General features: G+C 38.3%; 2 protein-coding genes across 3 annotated transcripts in view; one reads left to right on the top strand and one right to left on the bottom strand.

The window, feature by feature from the left end:
- The window catches only part of aven (apoptosis, caspase activation inhibitor), a 37,496-nt gene extending 20,105 nt beyond the window's left edge, over window positions 1-17,391 (bottom strand). The window contains exons 1-2 of one of the 2 annotated variants that reach the window (XM_040018311.1): window positions 17,007-17,391; window positions 14,615-14,786 (exon numbers count right to left, since the gene is read on the bottom strand). In XM_040018311.1, coding sequence (XP_039874245.1) covers window positions 14,615-14,786; window positions 17,007-17,186 — 352 coding nt within the window. In that variant the 5' untranslated portion in view covers window positions 17,187-17,391. The remainder of the gene's footprint in view (window positions 1-14,614; window positions 14,787-17,006) is intronic. The other variant, XM_040018310.1, reaches the window with a different exon arrangement.
- Window positions 801-21,617, top strand: chrm5b (cholinergic receptor, muscarinic 5b). The gene is made up of 2 exons (XM_040018299.1): window positions 801-1,758; window positions 17,736-21,617. Exon 2 carries the CDS (start codon window positions 17,808-17,810, stop codon window positions 19,338-19,340), a length of 1,533 nt encoding a protein of 510 aa, XP_039874233.1. The 5' UTR covers window positions 801-1,758; window positions 17,736-17,807; the 3' UTR covers window positions 19,341-21,617.
- The last annotated feature ends 559 nt before the right edge of the window (window positions 21,618-22,176 follow it).

The raw sequence follows: 22,176 nt of genomic DNA, 5'->3' as shown, positions 1-22,176 counted from the left end.
TGGTGCTGACAACATGCGTTACAATTTACATCAATGTGTTTGTTTCATTACGTCAGCAGCAGACACAGAAGTTCTCCCCTTTTAAGTGGGCCCTGCTTACTAATATGAAGAGCTGCTTGTGAATCAATGCAGCAAACAGATATTTCTGCACGGCCTTATCAACAACAGACTAAAAAGGTAGATTTAAGCCACAACCAAACTTTAAGCCAAAAACACTGACCTAAATCTTGTTAAGCAGTTATTGAAAAAAACCCTAGAATCTTTATAACTGCCTGTCTATTTTAAAATGTTCCTGTTACTGAATCAGCATTATTTATGTTTGATTTTGATTGATAAGGAGATGATTCGTAGCATACCATGAAATAAGAGAAATGTTATTTAGATCCACATATAATCATTTTCTTAGTCACAATAAATGTAAAAAAGATTTAATTGAACTTTTACTCAGATTTAAAACAAGGCTCGCAGAGGACAGAGTGAGACTCTAAGCAAGTTGACTTTCATCTCAAAAAACAAAACAGAAAGCAATTTCCTTGAGAAGGAAACAATGTTTGCACTCTTTACTTTGTAACTACAGCAAGAACCTTATCTGCAAAAGGAAGCTCATTCCAAAAAACCCACAAAACAAACAGAGAAAGCAATTTAAAAATCCTACAAGAGGCGCATGGTCAAAAGGCTTTCAGGACTACCAAACACCATCGTGAAGTGGGACATGTGTAGCTGATTGAGAAGCGAGCCATTTCTCTGTGATGAAGACATACAGGTCTGCCATTGCAAAGGCAAACATTCAGCTTATGCTGAACTGCTACGGAGACATGTGAGCTCCTCCTCTGGCTCCTCCCCCTATGTTTCATCCTACTACTCCACCTCTTCCACCTCCTCACCTCCTCCTCCCTTGTCTTACATATTGCCTAGTGCTCTGATACAGGAGGCTTCAACCTATGCGGGAATTTTTCCTAGTAGTTGCTCACGGCTGAATCTGCGTGTCAGAGAGGATGACAGCGCAGCCTGCATCCAAGCAGGGTTTTCAGAAGCAGCAAGCAGGAGTCTGTTGGGAGGGAAAAAGTCTGTCTGCGCAGCCCTGAGCACTGAAGAAGCTTTACTTAATTCCATTGCCAGTGGAGTTGCTATAACTTTGCAGAAAGTGTGAGGAGCTGAGAAATTACCTTTGATTTTTCAGAAGATTTTCGAGCTCACGAGTTCATCTTCAGTGAAAGAGAAGACTCTTGGAAGAGACCTTCGGCTGATCATTGTTCGTGATAACGAGGAGCTCTTTTTCAGTCATTCCCTCTTCTGTGAAAAATGTCTGAACAGCATCGAGGCACCTCAGCAGTTTTGTCACATGGACGTTGACGCCAAACAGCTGTTGCATTTACCATCTTTTCTCAGAACGAAGCTGGAATATTGAGGAGCTAGAGCCTACTGCACCGATGATGCTGACCGGTCTGTTTGCATCGAAGTGCTTTGTACTTAGCAACTGATGAGGATGCGAGACAGTGTGATGACCTACCTATATTTGGCAAATGTGTTTTTCACCTCGTTGGAGAGAAGAGCACAGAGGAAAAAAGTCAACGAGAGAGAACAGGAGAGGGGAAGAGAAAGCCAACAAGAGAAAGTGTGAGGCAAACAGTCAAAGGGAAGATCTACAGAGCCAACTCTGCCAAACTGAAGACGAAGTCAAAGAAAAACAACCTATCAAACACTTGGCCACATGCCCGTTTAATGCTGGAGCATTGTGTTCGCTCGGCGCGATACAGGGTGAGTATGTATTCTGTTTGAAGTGGCTATTAGGCAGGAAATTAAAGAGCTCAGAGGAGCAGCTGTCAACTGACCCTACTTACTGTTTACTAAAGACGTATTAGAAATTCTGAAATGATAAAATTTTGATTACTGAATAGCAAATGCGGCCTCAGTTACTATATTAAGGAACTGTGGAACATGTTCTGTGGCTCACAGTTGCAGAGCTGTGCAGTACATTTTGTACTGTGTGGATTTAAAACCATCATAAAAACATGGTTTAATTGACCTTAAATACACTTAAATAATTCACAAAGGGTTTGCTGGCATGTTGTGCATTTACTTAAGGCAGAAGGTACAAGTAAAGTAATTCAGTTTAAAGTATCATTAAAAGTCATGGGTTTGATAAGCCAGCATCCTGACGCTTGATCTGCTGTTTTATTGGAGGCATAAAAACTTTGAGACTTGGTGGCTTTCAATGTCCTTTAATTTACTTGTTATTTTCTTAATTATTACTTTGCTCTTGAAATGCAAACAGAAGCTGTTATACCAAATGTTTTGTCTTGCTCGGCAAAAACATGTAAGACCAAAAAAGCAACAAATTATCACATTTGAGAAGCTAAAACTGTTTTTATTTCTTTGGTTGGAAAAAAAAAAATTCTTCTACTCATAAATAATATTTTCTGAGATTTTTAAAACACAAAGCTCTAATAAAAAGCCACATAAAAAGAGCAATTCAGAGATTTTTCCTCTATAGGAAACTGATTTATTTTTATAGTTTTCTTTAATGAAACACATCAAATTGTAATGGAGAAAATAATTGAGACTGAAAAAAAAAAGCCTTGCAGCTGGAGCTACAATTTTTCAGTCAACTATCAAATCAGTTTTCAAGCAATTATGTCAAACATCTATTAGTAAAAAGCCATCTAAGCCCATCAACTGTGACTTTGTAAAACTGAAATTAATTTTTTTTCCCCAACCTTTCATAATCTGGTGAAAATAAAAAGTTAATGTAATGGCACTCAAACAACGGCACAGGTATTTAAAGACAAAAGTGGGTGGGCTGATCAGTGGGATGATCTCAGTGAAGTGTCTATGATCCACCCTGCAGCTTTATTTAACCTCACACCATAACCCCACTGGCGTCATCTTAATGAGCAGTTCCAGGGAAACAAACCAAGCACCTGTAATGCTTTGTTTCCTATTTGTGCTAACCAGACAGTACATAATTGGCCTCATTCCTCTGCTTTGACGCCAGTCTCTTCCAGCGTACATGGCAAATCTAGTATCTATAACAACACCGGAACATACATATTAATGGAATGATTGGGACTATTAATCTCAGTTAGGAAATCATCCTTGTGTGTGTCAATCTGGTTAGCCGAATCACAGAAGCTCTAATGTGATTTCCTTTTGTTTCATTATGATTGAGCTTTGATAGAGGCCCATTAGCAGCCTTGGTAAACTACGGCTGCGGGGGAGCAGGATTGATCCTTGTGTTAATGTGTACAGATAGATGACAGTGTGAGGATGTAAATAACTGGGCAGTAATTTCCCAGTCATACAGGCGCATGGACTCACATGTACAGAATAAGGGAACTGCATCATTGGTTCATTTCTCCTAGCAACAGAATAATCAACCTCCAATGATGTGAGGACTAAAACTGACTCTGTAAAGCTAAAAAAAAAGAAAAAAAAAGAAGAAGAGGAAAAAAAGAAAAGAATTCTTGAGAATTGAAAGCAACTTAGTAGATTAAAATTCAACAAATGCATCTGTTGTTCACCTTATTCATGACAGAGGTGATGAAAACCTTTCTGCACAAAAGAAGCTTTAGAATGAACTGCTCGCAAAATATCTCAAGTATCAAAAGCACCAAGGTTTCATCCTTGAAAAGTTACCTCCCTCTGGAATCTGCAGTCATGAAAAGGGTCTGTTGTCTCCTGACGCATTGGAAGCACTGGATGTTATAGAAGGTGTAATCAGAGTCTTTCAAAACACATGAATGCTAAAAGCACTTGGGATGTTTGGACAAGCAGAAGGGCTACATAATAGCCATTTGTCAGGCCACAAACAACAGAAATCAGCTCGACCTTCAATTCAAATCAAACAGTCTGTTTACATAATTTCCCTGTTGGGCTCCATTTTTCATAATCACACCAAGTAGAGTAGAGGTTTTAATAGAGCTTTTGCAAACACAAAGTCAGGCACTGTATCTCCCAACAGCTCAATTATATATGTTTAAACAGACTGGCAAAGGAAATTCACCAAATGTCTACAGGTCTTTATCAGGGCTGTGCTAAATTTTCCAGTTGGATTTTGGGCGTGTGCTTGAATTTGTCCAGCATGCATATATCCATGCTGAGAGATGGATCACTGCAGCAGCAAATGCATCTGGACACATAAAAAGTCCAAATGAAATCTAAACAGCCTGAAGTGATACAAACAGAGACTATATCAAGAGCAAGGACAGCTCTGAATCTCTGAATGTAAAGAAACGCACTGGTGCATATATGTGATATAGATACCCTTTGACTGGAAGTAACCTCTAAAATATTTACCAAAGCTTAAATTTTCCCTATTTTAGGTTTCATTTTAAATGGCAATAAAATCATTACAACTGCCCAATTTTAGTTACAGTTGTGAAAAAAAGTACATCTTCATTCACTTCTAAGATTTTACATATCAGGAAATAATGATAATAATAATAATTATTATTCTGTTCTTATTAGCTAAATACATCAGATGAACAAAAACACAATAACTAAGCCAAAATATATAAGCAAGTACACCCTTACTTCTTCCATAGTAATTAAGAGGGTAAACAGCAGCTAAAAACCCAAGAGCTACAATCTGAGTACAATTAGAAAAAGACCAAAAAAAAGTATAGCTTGTCTGGAAGTGCAGCCAGAAGTAAAAGAAAATGGAAGCACAGCATAGTCTGCATCTGAACAAACCACAAGACTTATAGAACAATGTCCTTTGGACAGACAAGACCAAGGTGGAGATGTCTGGCCACAGTGCACAATTCAACATTTGGCAAAAAACAAAGCACAAACTCCACATAACAACTGTGAAGCATGGTGGTGGAGGGATAATAATATGGGCTTGTCTTGCACCCTGGGCGCTTTGCATTGAGTGGACCATGAACCTTTCTGTATTATCAAAGTATTCTCTAACCAAATGTGATTGGATGCACGACAGTGTGATTGGCCAATCTGACAAACAACTAAAGCTTGACCTATATTGGGCTGTGCAACAGGATAACTATCCTGAGCAAACCATCAAATCTCCATCAGAAAAAGAAAAAGAATCAAAGAGATCCAATGGTCCAGTCAACATCAATCAAACCCAATATCCCCAGACCTGTTGTTGTTCAATAAACGTAATATTAAACTTACTAAGGTTGGACTTAAATTATTTTAGACCCAAGTAAGGGTCGGATTAATTTGATGATGATGGATAAACCTTGAAAGAGGGTGCACTTTCTATTTTAACATGACATAATACCAACTTTTCAGTTGATCAAGGAATCCTTGTTTTAGATTTAAAAAAAAAAAAAAAAAAATAAAAAAAATCACACTTCCACTCATTAAGATTCAAGAGCAACTACATGAAAACTTCCCTCAAACGGTTTTGAAACATGCCATTATGTAACACTGTAGGTTCTGACAGCCGTGCCTCAGTGAGAATTATAATTATAAAACTGGCCTCTAACCTGTCCAACTGTTGACTCATTTTAAGAAGACGCTCACTGCATATCTCCATCTGGCAGCGATGTCAAGAAAAAGTAGCTGCCAAAATTAAAAGGGTAATTTTATCTTTTCCGAGTCATTTCTTTGTCCCAGTAGTGGTGTTAAAGGTGCTGACAAAACTATTTACACTACTCAGGACAGGAAGAGGAGCTAATGACAGTGATTTATTTTTTTCCACGCAGCCTTCCTTCCGCCTACATTCATTTCTCGGCTGTTTTGCTTGACGAACAACACTCCCTTTCTTCGGTTCAGTAAAGTGGTGATTTATTTTTGTGATTTACAGCAGCCCGACTTACAGTAATAAGTTATACATCACATAGAGGCACAACTTGTTATATTTTCAGCTTTCTATGTCAACACAGACGGCAAATTCAACTAAAGTGCAGATACTCAAGAATCGTTTGCAGGCAATGACTGCCTAAAGTCTGGAATCCACGAACATAAAAAAGCAGATTTCCTCCTTGATGATATTTTTGCGAGGCCTTTACAACCGCTTCTTTGTGGATCTCTCTGTCTTTCATTTTGACTTCATATACATTTCAGTATATTTTAGTTAACTGTTCTTCTGTACAAGTGCTATTTTGCAGGATTTGACCAAATCTGACCAAAAGAATATGTGACTATACTTTAAAATTCATCAGCGTTTTTTTATTGGAACCTTTATTATCTCTTGTGATTTCTTGATCTTGTGATCTTTTGTGGATTTCTAAAATAACCTTCTTTTTCTTAGAACATACCAAGCTCTTTATTTTCCAATTCCTACTGTTCCCGCCATCTGCCTGATGGTTTAGTTTGGTTTTTGGAGCTTAGGACTCGCCAGTTTCTTTCAAGAGTTACAAAACTTTCAGATTTAAAAACAATAACAACAAAAAAAGGTCAAAATTATACTCTATGGAATAAGGTATGGAGACAACTCTGAGAGTCAATGGCGTGAACACACAAAATCTGGGTAGGAGAATTTTTTAATGAATCATATAAACACAAGATTTGACAGAAAGTACATCAAGTACTGGAAATTGCGCCATTATTAATGCCAAAACATCAAACTATTCTACATGGATGGACGGCAAAGTTTTTCTGTGAGCAGAACAATTTGTGTTTTAGTCACATTATTGCTACAAATAAATGTATCCATAATAACAATTGCAAGGAGAACAGAAGCCTCAGCATGTCTTCACTCAACAGTACACACACAAAGCGCTCTGCAACATCACATTTCATGTATTTTGCTACATATTTTGCAGTTATATAACATATTGGAATGTCTGTCAAAGTACCCTTATTAATATGACTCAGACAGATCTGAAACATGCTTGAAAAATGTCTGAATAATACATTGTGTTGTACAAGAAGCCTGGAATTTGCAGAAACTGTCTGTTGTCAGTTGGTGACTGTGAGTCAGACTCTTTCCCTGACCTCTGAAAAATACCTGCAATCTCACACAGCCTGTAGAAAAAAAAACAAAAAAAAACAGTACAAGCACTCATGCACAGCGAGTAGTACTAGTAGGTTTATTAATTCAGTGAATTAGTGTTTTGTGATCGTCTACAGCAGGTCAGCTGTTAGAAGTCCCAATCTGGATAAATCCTGTGCCCCACCTCAGCTGTCAGATTTATCCAGTAAACAGCTGCCGCAGCAACAAAGGCTTCATATACTTTCCATCAATTTATGATGGAAGATGATGCTCTGATATCAAAACATATTAATTCTCCTTCATTTATTCTGTCTCTCCCTGCTCTGAACTGTCATGCCATTTCCTGAGTGAAACACATCAGTAACTTATTCATCTGGTCCCCTCGTTTGTGACCCACTCGTGTGCACCGCTTTCAGAAATTCGTGCTGGTCGTAATTAACTGACTGTTTCGGTTTGTGCTAATAGATTTCTCCGAGAGCTTTCCACTTTTGCTTTTTTCTGATCAGGGCCTCACACTGATTTGCTCAAATATGTTTTGGCACTTGAAACAACTAGGGATCGAACCAGCATCCCCACACTCTCTGGATAACCTGCTGTACCTCCACAGTCATTTACAACAACAACAACAACAAAAACTTAACAAAATCTTGCTGTTTTCTCCAATAAATGTCAGGAATATCAGGAAAAACAATCCACACCCACTCATATATTTAAACTGTTTTGTTTTGGGTTGCTCAAATGTACTCAGCTCCTATAGAGGAGATCACAATATTATTTGCTCTCATCATGTAGAGTATAATGTACTTGATGAGAAAACAAAACATCTACTTGATTAAAATGTTGTTTAAAAAAAAAGAATCAGCTCACGTCTAACGCCTCCATCACACTGTAGGTAAAGCTCTGCTCTCGACCCGTCTGCCCTGGGATTTTGAATCTCGTAAGAATTGCAAGGTGCATAACAAAAGGTTGAGAAACACTGCTGCAGGCCATTTCTCTCTTGAAATACATAGAAGTACTTCCGACCTGTACATTCTGTCAAATCTTGTCAATAAAGCAAACAAAATACCTCAACACCCTTACAAGATAAATAAATAAAAAAAGTCCACAATAAGTATTTTGTGAAAAGCAAAGCGGAAACAGGTGGTTTTTATAGTGAATTCCTGTTTTCATGGCTACCTTAATTGGCCAGAAAAACTACTCTTAAAAGCATCGCCGCCCACGTACAATTAAGTATCCTCTAAAGAGCGGCAGCCTCTTGCTGTATGCCATGACTAATCTGGCAATGTGGGCAAAACACAGAGACGAGAGATCGGAGTCAAACAACTCACAAGAGCACCTTTGGCATTTACACTACAAGAGAAGGAGAGAGAGCGACACGGCACTGCAACACTCCAACTTTCTAACGGCGTGAGGAAAAAAAACCCCACAATCCTACAAAAACAGTTCACTGCTGAAAACACTCACCCGAAGTTAAAAATGGCCTCATGACTTTCCCCAAAAGCATCAGCCTGCACAGTTCAATCAGTGTGAATGCCTGGATACTCAACTGAAAAACATAACTGACAGAAGACATGCTACTTGGAATAATGTGCCATACTCGGCGAGCTCTTGATTAGTAACATGTGCGATGGAATTCGGCTAATTAGAGCTTGGATCCAAAAATAAATGAGGATGACTGATGAGGTTTGTCAAACATGAGTTTCTGATCATCATTGAATTTGTGAATTTTCAAGCCAGAAATTGCAATAACTAGTCTTTCAGCCCAGAATGTTGTTAAAACCAGTTAAAGCAGCACCATTTCATTTTGTTGCCAACTGTGGCAACACAATACTGAAGTAAAACACTGGAATTCACAAAACAGCTGCCAATTTATAAATCCAGCATGCTGAGGAACAAATTAAGATTTATCTTAAGTGATGTTTCTTACCATCTGATAAATGGCAGTCCAGTATTTACAGGCCTCCTATATTTGTAGCTGTAAGAAAGAGACAGACCATACAGCTAAAGCTACAACAGTTACCCAAAGACTTCGTTTTTATAAGCTACACCTGTCATAATAGAGAGATCATTTTAAGCCTATAAATATTGGTAAGTGCAGCTTTAGAACCATGTAAGACAATAAAGTAATTTACATGACATAAAAAAGGGGAAATGTAATCATCTGCATGACTGTTTAGCTTTCATTAGGTAAACCAAGTGCAATGTGTTGGTGTGACCCTACTTTGAATAATGGCATCTTAATGACCATATCACATCCTACTGCTCCAAAAGTTTAAATGATCTAATGTTTGATGACTTTTTTTAGACTTCCACAGCAAAACAGTAATTTATCCAGTCAAGTACTCTGCCACCCGCAGCAGTGTGTTATGCAACGTACTCAGTCAAGCTGACAAGAGACTGGAAGTGGAAGGAAAGCAAAGTGCAGGGAGATTTGTACTTTAGCATTCCTGCCAGAAATGTGTAAGAGGAAGGAAGCTAAGCAAAGTCAAATTCAGAATAACCTTTATTATCCCTTATTGAGGACAAAAGAAGAAGTGTCAGGCCTAAAAGCCTGTCTACAGAAGATGAACAGAATCTAAAAGTCATGTTCTTTAGAAAGAAGAAAAAAAAAATCCAGCAAAGACCTGACACAGGACCTGAAAGATGTTCATCCATTTACTGTTCATCGAAGCCTCATAAGAAATTCTCTCGGTGGAAAAGTGGCTGTCAAGAAGCCGTTCTTCAGGAGATGGGAGGCAGGGGGAAAGGCTGACGTATGTCAAATGACACAAGAACTAGACTGAAAATCAGTGGCAACCTGTCTGACAGAGTGATGAATCCAAATTTGATATTTTTGGTTTAACGTGTCGATTAGGAGGTCAGAAGAGAGTTACAACAATGAGTGTTTCCTGTAAAAAACAGATGTTTTGGAGACTGTGTCATGGTTTACCTAGTGATGTTGGGATCTTGTCAAATCTAATGTTACTGAAAATACAGTCAGATTTTAATCTACCATGCAATACCATCTGGAAAGCATCTGATTGACAGTGGCTTCATTTTTCAGTATGACGGTGATCACAAACAGTCATGCACTGGCCTCCCAGAGCCCAGACCTCGACATTTATAAAGCACCGAGGGATCTTGATAGAACAGAACAAGAGGCAGCCAGCATCCAAAGAAGAGCTTTAAATGTCCTTCAAGAAGCCTGAAGAACTAATCCCGAAGACTACTTAAAGAAATGACAAAAAAGCTTGCCTAAGAGAGTTCAGGCTGTGCTGAAGAATAAAAGTGGTCATATTAAATACTGACTTTGAAACTCAGTTATACTGCATTTCCATTTATATCTGCAGAAGTTTCATAAAATCGCTAAATCACTAAGTCCTAACAAGGAAGAACAAGAAAATAACACCCTTGATTCTTCTGTATTAGACTCCACGCTGATTTTCAGGCAGTCTTGGATAAATCAGCAAAGTATTCTTTAGAAGAATACTGCCATATAAAAACAACCTAGCTATATACTGGTCACATAATACATACTCCATGTAGAGATGTGGTTAAAGCTGTGAAAGAGTTCACTGAAGTGGAAAAGAGGCACTGAGTCATAGCTAACCATAGAATTTAACACCACTACAACAGTGTCAAATGTTAGCAGGATGTATGATTGATTCTTTAAATGCATGGAGTAATCATGTTTCGTCTCTTACATTCAGAGCGCCTAGAAAGAGGTTTGCATCCACAACATGAAATCCAGTTTTTGTAGCAGGCTTGAAACAGAGGCAATCCCTGAAATATGTATTAGTATATATTTCTGGTAGTGTTTCCAATCTTCCATCTTGTAGAACGACACATCACAGATCAACCAGCATTACTGAAAAGTAGACTATTACAGATACGCCTCTTCAACTTGTTTCATGTCGTTTTCAATTTCATCAGCGCCTAAAATTGACGGACATAACTTGAAGAAAAAAAGAACAACCCAAGCCAAATTCTTTCTTGAACCAGTAGTCCAGACTGTGACGAGGGTGAATCAGCTCAGTTAATCAGTACTCATGGCATATCTGACGGAAGCAGAAAAAACATGACAGTAACTGTAAAAAGAAAACTTTTTTTTTTTAAACTTCAAACTGCCAAATCACCAGGGAGGGATTTGTCACTGCAGAAAGCCTAACGCAAATAAAGCTCAAGAAAAGGAGATGAAGATGTGCCATGAAAGCCAGAATGTTGGCAGACGTTTCAGGTCATGATTACTGCATTCAATGCCATCAGCCTGGGAATAGTCAGGATGTTTACAAGGCAAGACAAGCTGCTCACTGAAACTCAAAAAAATTACTGAGCTATGGTAACCTGCTTGTACCTCAAGCTCATGATGCTGCCAAATCTACACCAGTCACAGTTAATTAATTACCAGAAAGCCAGCAGGAATTCAAAACAAGTATGAACTATTTTGTGATTTATGTTCAGGAGCTGGAAAAATGAAAAAAAATGTTCCTAAAATATTTCTAGACTGTTTTTAGATGTTTGCATATACTCAGCATGTCATGCTAATTCGGGCATTGTAATGATATCTTTGAAATGTTCTTTTTCCAGGGTGCAATGTGCAACATATATCTTTAATGACAACAACAACAAATTGGGTTCAAACATTTGAATTTATTTTGAATTTTCTCTAATACACAAGGGCTCGCAAGTATATGAACTGAGAGGTCAACACCCTCTCGGTCCATGGTAGAGTTCCTTTAAACTGGTCGTCTTCCTGGCAGGAACCGGGCTTTTAAGCACAGCTCAAAGATTTTCAATACAGTTGAGATCAGGGTTTTGGGAAGGCCATTCCAGAAGCTTAATGTTGGCCCACGTTATTCCTTCCAAAACCAGTTATGATGTGTGTTTGGGATCATTGTTCTACTGAAACAACCAACTCTGTGCGATCTGACATGAGGCTGAAGAATTTCAAGGCAATCCTTTTTCTTCATTATTCCATGCACTTTGTGCAATGTACCAGTACCACTGGCAGCAAAGCAACCTCAGAGCATGATGATATCGCCACCATGCTTACAGCTGGTACAGTGCCCTTAGGTTTAAAACAAGGGTGGGGAACTCCATGCCTCAAGGGCCGGTGTCCTGCAGGTTTTAGATCTCACCCTGGGTCAACACACATGAATCAAATGATTAATTCATTACCAGGTCTCCGGAGAACTTAAAGACATGTTGAGGAGGTCATTTAGCCATTTAAATCAGCTGTGTTGGATCAAGGACACATCTAAAACCTGCAGGACACCAGCACTTGAGGCCTGGAGTTCCCAACCCTTGTTTTAAAAGGTTGCCCTTTAATCCTTCAAAAATACCTTTTGTCCTTGTAGCCAAATCATTTCACTGTGGTGTTCCTGCAGTTTCCATTTCATGGCAGGCTTGAGTGTTTCTGGTTTCTGGTTTGTTCTTAAACCAATTTCCTCTCCTTTGAGGGTGACTGTCTGAGACTTCTTCTAGACCAGGGGTCTCAAACTCACACCCCGGGGCCACTTGCGGCCCACATCACCCCTACTTGCGGCCGTATATTGACCTGAAGAAATATAATGCAATTTGGCCCTTGAAGTTACTTTTTTTGTTAGCGAGGAATTGTTTGTTGTTGAGTGCAATGTTAAAATAATTTCTTTAAAAAGCAAAAAATGATTTAATATGAAGTAGGGCTGCACGATTAATCGTTAGAAAATCGCGATCTCGATTCATACTTATGTGCGATCTCATTTCCAAATGACAACGATTTTAAAAAATTTTTTAAAAAGAAGACGACGATTGTACCGCATTTTGATCCGGGACGTAATCTGCATGAAAACAAGCGCTCACTCTTCCTGCTCAACAAATCACAAGGGCGGAGCCTTATCCCACGTGATACAGAAGCTGGCTGCTAAAATTAGCAGGGAAAAAAATAACGGAGAGCACGTCAGGGATGACGAGAAAGTGACAGGAGAAAATCCGTCCCGGTCAACCACCCAAACATCAATAACGGGAACCTTATACAGCGCTTCCCTATACCCATCGAACTCCCGCAGGCACAAAGAAATTACAGAGGCTATCACTTATCACCTGACCAAAGATATGGCTCCCATCAACACTGTGCAAAACAAGGGATTTAGGAAAATGATCATCACCCTAGACAAACGCTACACAGTGCCGTCCCGCAACTATTTTTCTATTGTTGCACTACCTGCTCGCAGTGTCGAGCAACGGTGGAGATGGTACAACATTTTGCGGCAACGACAAAACGTGAGACATTTGTTGTTTTTATGTTTATTTATTGTTTTTATGTTCAGTCTCAACTGTTAGGAAGTTGATGTGCAGTTAATAAGTGCAATAAATATTTATAATGGAAAAGAAAATCGTGAGAGAATCGTGATCTCAATTCTAAACAAAAAAATCGTGATTCTCATTTTATACAAAATCGTGCAGCCCTAATATGAAGGCAATATGAGCAGAGAGTGCAAAATGTTCAGGGATTGCATGTTAGTTCAGTCAGAGAGTTTGTGTAAAGAGAACAATTTTCAATAGCAGTCAAAAACTAATGTGTCTGCATTTTTATTTTGTTAAATACGAACAAAATTATAGCAGAAGTGCTGCCACGTGTACACGTGTGCCACGTACATACAACTGGTTAGCCGATGATCTTAGAAAAAGGCTCCAAGAGATCTTCCCAAAATGTGTAAATCTATGGTCCTCTTTCTTAGATTTTCAATGAGTTCTTTGGACTTTCCTATTGCTCTTATTGGTCAGTCCAACAAGTGCTGTCAAACAAATCCTTTATTTGCTGGCAAAGAGAAACTATCACTTATACTCAGTCCTGATAACTAAAGTTAACAGGCCTTGTCAAGTTAGAAGACATTGTACTACCTTCATGCAATGCTAACTGAAAGATATGAGTGAATGCATATATTTGAGCCTGTATGTGTCCTTTTGACTGTGTGGATTAGATAAAATCCACAATAAATTAAAATAGTGCACACAATTATTGCCTTCTGAAGTCACTAAAACTATATGCTGTGCAATCATTCCAAGAACAGTTTAAAGAAATCATTAAAATCCCAAAATTGTCATGACATCCATGCCCATGATGAGTATTAAACTTCTGACCACAACTATAAACAATCTTGAATATTAAGCTAAACGTGACAGCTCGACACTGGGGCTGAGAATCAGGGAAATATCTGAAAAAACTTGAGCTCTTCTCTTATTAAACTGAACTTCCCTAACTATGATCCTTGGGGGAAAGCAACAGAATCAGAGACTGTAGAGAGCCCAGGGGCCCCGACACTGACCACTGAGGCTGAAATTAGCAAACAAGACAAACAAGGATCCTCCATGCAGCTATCTGACAGCAATGTCCATACAGAGCAATTAAAGTCCCTAAGGACAGCAGCAAACATTTCTAGCTAATTAGGAAACGGAGGCAACTTTGGAAAACTACAACTTGACTCAGTGGAGTATTTGCACTAAGTCTACAACACACACGAAAGGTCAACACTCTTTAGAAAAACTGAGTCAACATTTATTTGTGCCAAGTGAAGCGTGATGGTGAAGCATCAAATAAAAACGTAAAAAACTGACTGATTGTTAATCACTTAAGCTTCTAGAACAAAGTCAAAGGTAAAACCCATCCCTCCTGTTGTGGGCTGTATGAGCTTTGCAGGTGTGGCTGGTAAAACAAACATCCTCCTCCAACATCTTGTGGTCACATCTTACCTGCTGAGGCCAGCAAAACATGAAAGTCTGTTCCTCTCTGAGTAGGCGTGTCATCATCCGGCTCTGGCCTCTCCGACTCCTCGTACCGGTCCCAGTTTGACTCCAGCTTCCTCCTGGAGAACACCTGTGTGCTATCATCGTCCTCCTGATAACTGTCCCCTTCATCTTGGTCCTGAAGGAGAACATTGCAGGGTATACAATGACCAATATGACACTCAAGAAAATCAGAAAGCAGAATCGGACAAGAAATCTTAAGAATAGCTAGATAAAATAAATCTGTCAGCTAAGAGACTCAAGTTGAGCGTCCTCTGATCCAAATTCTTATACACAACAGAAGAACATCTTAATCTGAAACATACTTTTATCCACCTGTTTATTTTAACCAATTTAAATGGAGTATTGGTGAGCTGGGTTAAAGAAAAATTATTAACTTAGGACAGAAATAAACAATACTCTGAAAATTTCTTGCATCCATCTTGCTACAACATTTTTATATGTAGCACATCCATCGGCCACTTCATTGGGTACACCTATTCAACCTGTTCAAGGCAAATGTAAAAATAATAGAGCAAAGAATGTCAAACTGTATAGCAGCCTCCCACCAGCAAACTGATGGCTGCATCCAGTAGAATAACAAACTGTCTCACAAACCCAAAATCATCTCAAAGAATTAAAGCAGTTCTGAATTAAATCTAACCCAGTTCCAGAATACGTAACAAAAAAAAGAAAAAAAAAAAAACACCTAAAAAAGTGATTTTATATTGCAGTGGGATTTGGGGACCATTCCTTTGTAAACTAAAAAAAATAATTATAATAATTAGGAGAAAAAAGATTTTGAGCTGGAAAAAATTTTGGCTACTATTTCTATAATTACCATTTCAAGAACAAATGCCAACTTCATTCAAACTCTGGCACTTTAAGGATTTTCTGAGTTTCTATTTCTAGTCAAAGTAATTTAAATATCTGTTTATTTTTAAGATGTCACCTGTGCTTTGGGAAAATAACACAACTAAACTATTAATTTAGGAAGTAAGCAACAATAAATTAATACTGAAAGTACTCTTTTATTAGCAAACTGCAGGAGGACTGCCTAAACACACAGATCCCAAACATGTTTGCAAATTCCTGACAAATGTGCATAGAAACATCCATTTCAATTGAATTTCTCCACAAGTATTTTTTTTCCCTCCAGTACCAGAAGAGACTTTTCAGAGTCTGTTATGGGTTTATTGGCTAGGGAATGTATGTAAAGCACAATATTTAGATTTTAAATCCTGGTTTCTGTGAATAATTTTGGTGTTATAGATCACAATGCAAAAACAAAAAAAAAAAAAAAAAAAAAAAAAACAGTCTGGAAAGAAGTCTAATTGTTCTAACTTTTAAAAAGTCTAAACTGCATACCTTTAGTACTGTCACTATGATTTTCCTGCAACAGAAATAATAATTCATTTTGTGCTTCACAAATTGAAAGACAATTTTTTTTAAAGTGTTCATTAGCACATAGCTCTTATTTATAATTGGTAGCTAAGCGTCATAATTGGGTGAAGGTATAAACAAAGAATAAACATCACTGCCAAAACTGAACTCATTAAGTTTGCCTGAGTAACGCATTTATCCCTGCTTTCTCACACATCTGCAAAAAAATCTTTTCATAATACTGCCATGGAAAAACCGTGCTTTCTTCTGAACAAGATAATCAAAGAGCTATGGATGCACCAAAAAAAAAGAGAAAATGATTGCAATCAAGAGCTCCAACGAACCAAGGGAGATTTTGATGACTGTAATCACAGAGCCCCTATTGTTTCTCTTCTACTGCTGTAGGTACCACAGCAGGGGCATTAACTGTCTGAACATCCCAGTGGAAAAACAACTGCAGCCTCTAGGGTCATATCGAAAGGCAGATTGTAAAGTGACAAAGTTAAATTGCTGTGGGAAAAATTTCAAGAGCTTGATCAAAATGTTGACACATGTAAAAGGGCTCAGTGTAGCGCTATACAGTGCATGCTGGTAGGATTTATTAGATGACGATAGCACGAACAACAAATAATAAGCATGGATGGATTTAGCTGATATTTGCACACTTCTCGTGTCAGCTAATGCATATTGACTCGAAACTTACTGTGAGTTTGCACATTATTTCAATACATAGCTATATTTCAAAGTTTGCACCAGCTGCTGGGATTGTTTTGCTCTGACTAACTATAACACTGCCTAACTATCAGCCTGAAATGAGTTTTAGTTTGGCCGAATTGAAGAAGTAATCCCATGTAGCTTTGCAATAGCATCTGTGAATGTGTGCGTCAGCGCAGTGACGTAAACTACAGGATTCAAAAATATTTTTCAACAAAGTTTAGGACTAACGTAAGGGGACTCAGATTCCCTGCTCTCTCACCCGCTGATGGAATTCAGCAGCATGGGCGCCTCCTCCACGTCCACGGCCGCGATGATGTTCTCGTTTACCCCGCCCGCGGTGGTGGCCTCCTCTCCCTCGGCGTTCACCGCCAAAACTGTTGCCGTCGTTTCCACCGCGGCCACCTCTTCTCCCACTGCCTCTGGTTACTCTACCTTCCATTACTGTCAACAGTGGCCGGACAGCTGAGCGTGTGACGCCTCACAGTTGAAATGGGTGTTACACCCAATGATATCCCACGGCAAAATTGTTTTGATTCGATAGTTCCGGGTCTCAATTTGGCTACATGAATATCTATCAGTACCATATAAAAATAATTAACTTTTCACGTTTGAATGTTTTATATATTCTTAATGAAGAAACTCTATGTCAACTAGAACTTATAAGCAAATAAATACTACTGCATATATTATTATATTATATATATTATAATATATAGTATTATTATTATTATTATTATTAATGACATATAGAATTTTATAATACATTACATGCACACACACATATATAATGATGAACCTAATGTTTTATTTTACCGTATAAATATTATACTTAGATTACAATAAATCTGTTACGCTTTTTACGAACTACGTATACAAGTTAAAAATCTAAGCAAGCTACTGTCACTCTGATCAAAAATGAATTGTGCTAACTCATTAAAAACAACTCTGTGTGTAATTATATCTCATTGCTGTTCTCTTTTCATTTTAGGTAACTGCTGAATCCGCATGAGGCTACAAAGAGATATTTTCCAACAGTAACACAGCTCTGTAACAAAGCGTAATGGATGCTTCAAACAGTACTTTTGGCAACACTTCACAAGTCTCCGCTGCTCCTCACAGCCTTTGGGAGGCTATAACCATCGCCACGGTGTCGGCCATTGTCAGCCTGATAACAATAGTTGGTAATGTGCTAGTTATGCTGTCCTTTAAAGTAAACAGTCAACTTAAAACTGTAAACAACTACTACCTACTGAGTCTGGCGTTTGCAGACCTCATCATAGGAGTTTTATCCATGAACCTGTATACCACATATATACTAATGGGTTACTGGTCCCTGGGGAACCTTGCATGTGACCTCTGGCTAGCAGTAGATTATGTAGCCAGCAATGCTTCAGTTATGAACTTACTTGTTATCAGTTTTGACAGATACTTCTCCATTACAAGGCCACTGACATACAGGGCAAAGAGGACTCCAAAGAGGGCTGCCATTATGATTGGTCTGGCATGGTTGGTGTCATTTGTCCTTTGGGCTCCACCCATTCTGTGCTGGCAGTACTTTGTAGGAGAGAGAAAAGTGCCAATGGACCAGTGCCAAATCCAGTTTTTAACAGAGCCCGTCATCACATTTGGGACAGCCATTGCTGCGTTCTACATCCCAGTCTCTATTATGACCATTCTTTACTGCAGGATTTACAAAGAGACGCAAAAGCGGACAAAAGATCTAGCAGAGCTGCAAGGGCTCACAAAGGAACATGTTCCAGAGGGGGCTAAACCACAGAAAACTCTTATTCGTTCGTGTTTTCATTTCACCCGAGAGCCAAGAGATCAGAGTCAGGCCTCCTGGTCCTCATCTAATCAAAGTAATGCCACAAAAACTACCACGAGGTCAGATGAGGCATGGGCGAAAGCAGACCAGATCACGTCTTTTAATAGCTACACGTCCTCAGAAGAAGAGGAACAACACGTTTCAGTAGAAACCCCACAAGGATCCTTCAAAGAGCCAGGAAGTGGAGAAACTAATAAAAATGGACAGGTGACTGATTATGCAGAAGATGAGTATTTTTCCACACCTCAAAAAAAGAGCAGCAAAAAGTGCATCTCATATAGGTTTAAACTTGGCTCAAAGGGTAAAAACGGCAATCCTATGAGCGCAACATCATGCCCCCCTGAAGCAGAGCTGCCCACCAAAAATGCCTCCCCCTCCTCATCCTCCACCACCTCCAAACCCATGGACACTGCCCTGAAGAACCAGATTACTAAGAGAAAGAGGATGGTGCTGGTGAAGGAGAAAAAAGCAGCCCAGACTCTTAGCGCCATCCTCCTGGCTTTCATCCTGACATGGACGCCATACAACATCATGGTGCTTATCTCTACTTTCTGTGTCGAATGCATCCCGACATCTCTGTGGCACCTGGGCTACTGGCTGTGCTACGTCAACAGCACCATCAACCCAATGTGCTACGCTCTTTGCAACAAGACCTTCCAGAAGACGTTCCGCATGCTTCTGCTGTGTCAGTGGAGGAAGAGGAGGAGAGGTGAGGATAAGCTATACTGGGGTGGACAAAACCCAAATGTCAACAATAAAATGACTTAATGTGTCCCTGCAATATTACACCAGACTTACTTTTGTCCACTTTGTTGGATTTTCTTGACATATACAGTAGTCAGTGGTCTTCTTCAGCATGAAGTGCCACATGTGATTTTTGTGTTAAAATATCTGCTGGTTCAAAATGAGCTGAGCCTGATGAAGCGCCTAAACGTCTGCTGTTATAAGAAAGAAAGGTGTCTGCACATTCTGACATAATTAAAGGTTAACGAACAGGTTCAGATGTTTTCTAGTCTGTCTTGAAGCGATATACCACTGCTTCTACACATGAAAGTCTGATTACAGACCTACAGATTGCATGGCCGCTGAGGGAGCTGCGTGAAGTAGGGCTGTCCGTGATGTTTAAAAAATGAAATATCAACATTGTGCTAATAATGCATGTATGATAATCATAAATAATTGTGTATTTGTTCTTTTTGTATGCTTTTGTATAGTTATATGGCTTTAGACTCTATTGCCACCTGAATGCATTTGTGAGGTTAATTAATGTAAAAAAGACACAATAAACAAAGTTACTGATTAATTTGAATGATAGAATTATTGCTATTTTTAATAGATATCGTGATAATAGCAATATTGTGAATCTTTGTTTTTGTTGTTTTTTGGTCACGATAATCATGCAGAAACGTGATATCATGACAGCCCTAGTATGAAGTCTGATAAACCGCCTTGTGCTACATCATATCACTTGAGTCAGCGTCCGTTTTAGATGTCTAAGAGGTGTTGAGTTTAGAAACAAGTGATCTTATCAAACTTCTGTAGGCTAATGGCTGTGTGACATGGACACAAATCTATGACAAAACTGTTTTTGGTTAAGTTGTATGGTGGGTAATACAGGCACTAGTTGTTGTTTTTTTGTTGTTGTTGTTGTTTTTGTTACAAGAATAGGAAAGTCAGCAATGAGATATAGCTCTCTTTCAACTCCTGTCATTAATAGTTCAAAACGAGTTAATGGAGCACACATTTAAATATTTGTAATATACTTACACGCCCATATCCTTCCTCTCCATATGGGCAATACTGCTATCCCTTTGCAACTGAGATCTAAATGTACTCAGACACTAAAATATATGGTACATAACATATATTATGACTAAACAGTCAACACTTTTATTGCAAGAAAAAAGTGACATTTACATAAGGCAAAAAAAAAAGAAAAGCAGAAGAAACAAAAAGTACAGAAGGAAATAAATCCGGTGTAAAGGTTGTTATGGCTTTATGTAACGGGTGTCAGACACTTTGTCTTCTATCAAGTCTTTCTGACCTACATCAATAAGTTGAGGCGCTTTTATGCGTGTTTATTAATCCCTTTGTCCAGTCTGATTTTGTGGCAGTGTGTAAACTGCTTGCTCAACTCATACTAACTTTACTTTATCATCATAATAATAATGGATTGCATTTATATAGCGCTTTTCGAGACCCACAGTTATTAAAAAGAATTAAGTAACGTTAACTAGAAGATGTTCGTAACACAGACAATCTCAAAACCTGCTCTTGGTACGCTGCACTGATATCTCTTGTACACATTTTTTTTTTAAATTTGTCTTGTTTTCTGTTTTCAGTACCTGTGGACAGGCAGGAAATCATTAATGAATTGCAAAATGTGTCTTTTTTTCTGACAATGTAAGAATGAAAAACAAAATTGGGTCAATATATATTTTTAAATGAATTTTTATCCTTTGAGACTGTTAAACACTATAAAAGTCTGATGTCTGTAGTTCCCCCAATATTGAGTCGCTCATTTAACTACAAAACCTGCTTTTACTTTATATTTTTAAGGAATTTGTAAAAAGTGATGTCAGGTATTCAGTTACACTGTTAAACACCATACTGATGATATTTTTAGGCTAAGGACTTTTAAATTGTTCACAGCTGCCCTAGCTTCATTTGAAGACATAATTCCCAACCCAGCTATATTGTCCTTTATCATCTGTTTACATAGCAGCTTCTAGTACTGGACTTCTAACCTGTTTTCTATTTGCATCTATATTGTGATCCTCTGTGACCTGCTTATTACATGTTTATATAGTAAACAGAGAGTAAAGCGCTTAGTTCTGCCAACATCACCAGGATTACAATCATTTTCAATATAGCTAATTTACAAGATAATAAATAAGCTGTGTTTATAATTTACACATGAACTGTAACTTCTGCAAGGGGACACCTGCAAAATAAATAAAATAAAATTCCTCCCTCCCTTGAGATTGTGGAGCAATGGTAACAATCTCCAAAATGGGTTATTTTGTGTTGAAAAGACTGCAACTTTAAAATGTCCAGTAAAGATGGTAACTCTTCCTCTAGTTGAACTTCCAACTCCAGGAATGTCGACTGTCATTCTGTTTTAAAGTCTTGTATTGCACTGTCATTTAAACAGTGAATTTTTTTTTTTTTTTAACATCATGTATTTGTTTGCATTTGGGGACATTTGCAGAAGTACCTTGAAGTAGCTGTCAGTGGCTGCAAAGCAGCAACTACAACTGGTTCGCTGGTTAAGAAACCAAATAAAAATTAAAAATCAAACATGATAATAAAATAGTATTCTTTCCAAACCAGTGGCCCAAGCAACAACCACGGCCCCTCCTTCAATGGCAAGCCTGTCTCAAGCCTGATTACAGTTGTTGTAACAATCTTTTTTAGTAAAATATCCTGGAGTCAAAATCTCTGATCCTATCCTTTCAACCTCACACAATTCATAATTCTCCTTTATACTCTTGCACTGTGTATAAATGACATAGCATAAGCTCACATATTTCAAAACAAATCTGTAACAGGAATAACATATTTCACAGATTGTCTGATTTTACACTTCACAAATGGTGAATGT

The sequence above is a fragment of the Simochromis diagramma genome, unplaced genomic scaffold, assembly GCF_900408965.1.
Source record: "Simochromis diagramma unplaced genomic scaffold, fSimDia1.1 OVJJ01000802.1, whole genome shotgun sequence".
NCBI classification, from domain to species: domain Eukaryota; kingdom Metazoa; phylum Chordata; class Actinopteri; order Cichliformes; family Cichlidae; genus Simochromis; species Simochromis diagramma.
Note: the sequence above shows the minus strand (reverse complement) of the source record. Positions and strands in the feature narration are given on the sequence as shown.

Coding starts and splice junctions, on each gene's coding strand:
- chrm5b (XM_040018299.1), top strand. CDS start 17,808: ATGGATGCTTCAAACAGTACTTTTGGCAACACTTCACAAGTCTCCGCT.